Source organism: Dipodomys ordii, unplaced genomic scaffold (genome assembly GCF_000151885.1).
Source record: "Dipodomys ordii isolate 6190 unplaced genomic scaffold, Dord_2.0 Scaffold24, whole genome shotgun sequence".
NCBI classification, from domain to species: domain Eukaryota; kingdom Metazoa; phylum Chordata; class Mammalia; order Rodentia; family Heteromyidae; genus Dipodomys; species Dipodomys ordii.
Window position 1 is genome coordinate 16,721,446 of NW_012267240.1, and position 6,420 is coordinate 16,727,865.

Sequence of the window (6,420 nt, forward strand, 5' to 3'; positions counted from 1 at the left end):
CCTCTGGTGCTTTCTGAGACAACGGGGGGGGGGGAGGGGGGGAGATGCCCTTTCCATATCTGGCCAGCCACGGACATTATCCTATTTCCTATGTCCCTTGGCAGCCTATCCCCTGTCCCCCAGCTCTGTACTGGGGTTTGAACTTAGGACCTCACCCTCACCCAGCTTCTTTGTTCAGCTGGTGTCCAGCACTAGCACTTGAGCCACCCAGCTTTTTATTGGTTACATGAAAATGGAGACTCTCAGACTTTTATGGCCCAGGCTGGCCTTGACCTACCATCCTCCAGACCTCAACCTCCTGGGTAGCTAGGATGACAGGTAAGAGGCACAGCTGTGATATTTTCATAGCGAGTCTTAGCAAAGCAGGACTAAACCCCTGACACGCCATCACCATCTCCAGCCAAAGTTAAGAATTCCAAAACTCGGAACCATTTCTGAGTCTTGCTGTGGGTGTTAAACCAAATGATTAGGAGGGGGAACATTAATTACATAGAAATATATTAAGTGGCAGTTAATTTTTTTGCCCTCTGGGGAACCCTCAGGCAGGCAGTGATAAGTGGTTTTTCAGAGGGAAAACATAAAAGGCCTACCCAAGTCCTAGCAATAATGATAATTGCACTAATAATAGTCATTGCTCTTGATGTGGAGAACGTCTGGTGAGTTATTTACCCAGTCCTCTTGGCCCGACTTATTACAAGTCAGATTGGAATATTTTATTGTCTGCTTCAGTACATGGAGGTACATGGAGGCATCCAAGAAACAGAAAGGCATTTTCTATTCTGGTGTGTGTGCATGCATGTGTGCGTGTGTGTGTGTGTGTGTGTGTGTGTGCATGTGCTGATCCTGGGGCTTGAACTCAGGGCCTGACAGTCCCTGAGCTTTTGTGTTCAAGGCTAGCACTCTACAGTTGGAGCCATAGCTCTGCTTCTGTCTTTTCGGTGGTTAATTGGATATTAGAGTCTTGTGGACTTTCCTGCCCAGACTAGCTTCAAATCACAATCCTCAGATCTCAGCCTCCTGAGCAGCTAGGATAGCAGGCGTGAGCCTCCAGCACCTGGCTAAGATTCATTTTCAGTGCCAAATGTCCAACCCTGTTATGACTTCTGGTGCCCCCATCTCTTCTGGGAAGGGAACAAGAACAAGTTAGTGTTCTTTTGTGACAGAGGAGTGACCAGAGCAACAGGTAATGTTGGCTCGAGCGAGACATCAGTCTTGATCATCCTTTCCTCCCCATGTTCCCACGTCTCCAGTATCCTGAAAGCGCCCTTGTGCCACTTTGTGTCCCAGACTCCCACTGCAGGGGAGGGGGGGCTGGTTCTCCCTCCTTCTCCCCCTCCCCCTCTGCCCCTCGCTCTCCCTCTTTCCCTCTCCCTCTCTCATCTCCCTCTATCTTCTCTTTCCCTCCATCCCTCTCAATCTCTGTCTGTCTCTGTCTCTCTCTCTCTCTCTCTGCATTACTGGGGTTTGAACTCAGGGTCTTACGCTTGCTAAGTAAATGCTGTTCAGCTTGAGCTGTGACGCTTCCCCCCATGCTTACCCCCTTTTTTTTCATTCTTTTCTGATAAGGTCTCACATTTTGTCACATAGCTCAGATCACAGGCATGCACCACCACACCCAGCCCTCAGTTTCTAGACCTCCTGTATTGATTTGGGAGGCAGGAAGTGGGGGGCAAAGGAGGGGTAGGAGTGTATTTAGGCTTCTGGGTTAAGGGTTAAGAATGCAGTTGTGAAACCCCATGCCTGCCTGGTGGTGGCCCCCACCTCCACCCGTTCCCCTATCCGTCCCCCATGCCCCCCCCTCGCCTTCCCCATGAACACAAAGGTCCTTCCTCTCCTCTGTCCCAGGATCTCATTACAAGACACAAGATATCTTTGCTGGTCCTCCCTCATCCCTCTCTCCCCTCCCAGCCCCAACCTGCCAGATGAATCATTCTGCAGCAGGATTTCCATCCTAACTATGTGACTCGCGCTTATTAACAACGTGCAGAGTTCTGCAGTTCCCTTCTGCTTGCCTGCAATTCAGGGTCCCAGGTAGTGCTCAGAGCTCTTTGCTTATCAATGGTGCCACCAGGAAACCCGCCCCCTTGCTCTCTCCGCCCCCTTTTACCAGCCACTGCCCAGCTGGACTATGCCCACGGCTCTCACCCAGCCCTCACCACAGCATGCTCCCGCCCTGTGTCCTTCCTTCCTCTTCCCCATGGTGCTTTCCCCTGTCCAGCTGCAGCGCTTCCTCTCAAAGTCTTCTACCTGCCCCACCGTGCCCATGGGAGATGGAGCGACCCCAAGGCCCTTCCTAAATGAAATTCCACCCACACAGGGCCAAAGATGTAACTCAGTGGTAGAGCACTTGTGTAGCTCGTGTGAGGTCCTGGGTTCAGTCCCAGCACTGCCAATTAATTAAAATATATCAGAACAGATTAAGAATATAGGTAGTTCTGGAATTAAAACAAAAAAAAACCAGACTAAATAACTAGATCCACGGGCAGAGAATCATACTTGGTGGATATACATACATTTTTCCCCCTCCATTAAATGTCTCTTGAGCACCTGCTGAGTGTCCACACTCATTCCTGATCTGGAGGGCATCGTAGAAGGCAGAGCAGACAAAACCCTCCTGAAGCTTAAATTCCCCCCAAACAAACTTGATGTTTACTGTTTCTTAAAGTTACAAAGTAGGGGTGTAGCTCCATGGAAAGCCTCAGGTTCAATCCCACCACCATAAAAGTTACAATAAAGCCAGGCATGGTAGCACATGTCTATGATCCTAGCTAGGGGAAAAAAAGCATAAGTAGGGGACTGCTTGAAAAAAAACAACTTTAAAAAAGGGGGGAAAAAAAGAAAAAGAAGGCTGAGGGCATAGCTCAAGTGGTAGAGTGCTTGCTAGAACAAGGCCCTGGGTTCAAGTCCCTGTACTACAAAAACATGTTGTGATATACTAAATAGTAAGTACGTTCTTGCTGTGATTTGAAAGCTATTGGATAGAATTTAGGCTTTAATTAACAGGATTCATTCATTAAAAGGGCCACCTCTCCTCCCAGCTCATTCTGCTGGGAGTTTAGATCTGCAGAGTCCCAGGGCTCTCGGGGGACACAGGTGGAGCTTTGCCACGTGGCTCCAGTGTGCTGGTGGCAGTACTGGGGTGACCGAGACTTGTCTTTCTTCCTGTCTCCATGCAGAAGATGCTCAGGTTACCAGCACAATATCCCCCTTACAGTCCCCGCACAAGGGACTCCCCCCTCGGCCGCCGTCCTCACACAACAGGCCTCCGCCTCCGCAGTCCCTGGAGGGACTCAGGCAGATGCACTATCACCGCAGCGACTACGACAAGTCCCCCATAAAGCCCAAGATGTGGAGCGAGTCGTCCCTGGATGAGCCCTATGAGAAGGTCAAGAAGCGTTCCTCCCACAGTCATTCCGGGTGAGTCAGGCCAGGAGGCCAAAAGCAGGTCACTGCCGACATTGCCTGTCCTTGTCCACGAAGGTGGCCAGAGCTCACCTACAGACCCCAAGTCCTCCCCCCCCCCCCGCATAGTGCTCCCCCCACATAGTGCTCCATAGCCTGGCTTTGCCTTTCTGTGCTCACAGCGCCCTCTGCTGCCCACTCTGTCGAGGCGCAGGGAAACTGGCAGGCCTGGCTCACACTCAACCTGCTGGCAGATGGCTTTAACGTTGTTAAGTTCCACGGGAATTAATTAGGAGATCTTTAGGCAGCACGGTTCCAAGATGGCAAAACGAGAGGCCACTCACAGGAATCCCAACGCGGTGCGAAATCCAAAACCATCTTCCGGCAGAGTTGTGGAGCCAAGCTGCTGCAACCCGAGCTGCGCATTATCAGCTCATTCCTTGGATAATATTGTAGACAGCGTTGGGGTTCTGGGGAGGTTTTTTTGGAAGGCACTTCGGGTTCAAGTCTGTGTTTTTCTCATTTCCGTTAATTACACACCCTATAAAGACCTGGGGGTGGAAGGGAGGGTTCCAGAAATAAAGAAATAAAGGGAAGGCTTCATAGAATAGAGAGATCGTCTAGGGAGGGTCTGTATCTGCTATTGACTGAAGGGGGGGAGTAGGGACAAGCCCCCCTCACCCCACACCCCATTGCTGGAGAAAAGGCAGCGATCCGGAGGGGAGAAAGGGAGTCCTGCACCAGCCTCCCATCCATCCCGGAGCTCTGCGCCCCACGTTGCTCAGGCCCGCGGGGAAAGGTGCCTGGCTGTCGGGCAGGGGTGTGGAGCTTGGCTTGCCTGCTTGGTCCTCAGCAGCCACAAGCGCTTTCCCAGCACCGGGAGCTGCGCGGAGGCCGGCGGCGGCGGCGGTGGCGGCGGGGGAAGCGGCTCCTTGCAGAACAGCCCCATCCGCGGCCTCCCGCACTGGAACTCGCAGTCCAGCATGCCCTCCACGCCAGACCTGCGCGTCCGGAGCCCCCACTACGTCCATTCCACGAGGTGAGTCCTCAGGCCCTCCGCACCTCGCCTTGGTCTATAGCGAGGCATGGTGGACCCCTAGCCGTGGCCAAAGACAGGTGAGCTGGAATCCGGCCTGAGCCAGTAAGACGAGGTCTCTTTGTAAGTGAAGAAAGCTTGAAAACCAGAGCAGTCAGACCACGTTAGCCAAGAAATCTGACAGCCCCCTTTGCACATCTAGGGACACGGGGCGTCCACTAGGGGATCCCCAGGCTCCTGGATCAGCGTCCTCAGTGGACTTGGAGGCAGGAAAGCTGCTTAGCACCGGAAGTGGGGAATCCCAATCACCCTTGCACTGACCTTGATTGATTTGATAGTATGCCCAGGATTATTTCAGACTGGCTTTAATGCTCCAGATATAAATTAACAGCAAGTAAAACGGGCAAAAAATTAAGCTTCAGTATATTGCATCCATCTTCTCAAACAGAAGTAAAGCCAGGTCATGGAAGGTCCCTTGCTGGGGGCCTCCGGTGGGGGCTTGAGTGGTGGAGGAGCCACCGTTGACTTCTTATCCCCAGCCTTGGGTACCATCATCTGTCCAGTGACAGAGAGGGCCACTGATGGAGTCAGGTAGCCGGGACTGTAGACAGCTCCACATAGGGTGAGTATTTGTACCATCTGTGGTGCGGGGGCAGGGGAGAATGTGCTCCACCAAGCTTCCAGCATAAAGTCTTCACTGGAAATGGACATCCGTTTGTGTGGGGTTGGGAGTGATTTGTTTTAATCATATGAAAGGGTCTTTGTAGAGAGCATTGATTTGGGTTTGGGGGGGGGGGTTAGTTCTGTCTTTTGAACCCAGGGCTTATACCAGCTAGGTAGATACTCTACCCTTTGAGCCATGCCTCCAGGCCTTTTTGCTGTAGTTTGTTTTTCATAGGGTCTTCTTCCTTTGCCCAAGCCAGTGTCTGATTAGCATCTAAACTTTGCCTCCTACCTGGCCAGGATTATAAATATACACCACCACACCTGGCCTTTTTTTTTTTTGTTCTTGTTGTTGTTTTTATCTTTGCTCTTTTGGCCTACAAAGATTTTTTTTTAAAGGGTTTCTGTAACACCAACAATATTGATCTGCTAGTTCTCTTTATATCTAGAACATTATTATGCACCTTAAAAAAAAAAAAACAAAAACCCTCTAGCTGGCACCAGTGGCTCAGGCCTGTAATCCTGGCTAATCAGGAGGCTGAGATCTGAGGATCACAGTTTGAAGCCAGCCGGGGCAGGAAAGTCTGTGAAACTCTTATCTCCACTAAACTACCAAGAGAACTGGAAGTGGTGCTGTGGTTCAAGTGGTAGAGCGCAAAAGTAGCTCAGGGACAGCACCCAGGCCCTGAGTTCAAGCCCCAGCACACACACACACACAGAAACTAGATATTGGCATGTACTTTTTAGAGGACTGCATGTCCTAGCTTCCGGCCCTCTGCCAGGCCCCACCCTTAGGAACCCAACTCTTAACTCCTGGCTCTGCCTCCAGGGTACCAAAAGCTTCTTTGTTCCCCTTGGGAACCCTGGCAGCGCCTGGATTTCCCCTTGCAACCTTGCCGATCAGGATCGCGTCGCTGGTCGCTGAGCGCCCTGCAACGCCCGCCAGCGTGGGTTTTGTGACCGCCTCCCTGAGGCTAGGAGGGCCTAGGAAGTGGGGATTCCCCTGCACACGCAGGGGTTCCCACGGACCCAAACCTCGTCTTCCCCGCAGGTCGGTGGACATCAGCCCCACGCGGCTGCACAGCCTCGCTCTGCACTTTAGACACCGGAGCTCCAGCTTGGAGTCCCAGGGCAAACTCCTGGGTTCGGAGAACGACACGGGGAGCCCCGACTTCTACACCCCGAGGACTCGTAGCAGCAACGGCTCGGACCCCATGGACGACTGCTCGTCGTGCACCAGCCACTCGAGCTCCGAGCACTACTACCCGGCGCAGATGAACGCCAACTACTCGACGCTGGCGGAGGACTCGCCGAGCAAG

General features: G+C 52.4%; 1 protein-coding gene across 1 annotated transcript in view; it reads left to right on the forward strand.

The window, feature by feature from the left end:
* Window positions 1-6,420, forward strand: part of Frmd4a (FERM domain containing 4A) — a 288,454-nt gene that overhangs the window by 254,691 nt on the left and 27,343 nt on the right. Inside the window, exons 16-18 of the mRNA XM_013014606.1 lie at window positions 3,215-3,417; window positions 4,256-4,441; window positions 6,153-6,415. Of these exons, the coding sequence (XP_012870060.1) occupies window positions 3,215-3,417; window positions 4,256-4,441; window positions 6,153-6,415 (652 nt within the window). The remainder of the gene's footprint in view (window positions 1-3,214; window positions 3,418-4,255; window positions 4,442-6,152; window positions 6,416-6,420) is intronic.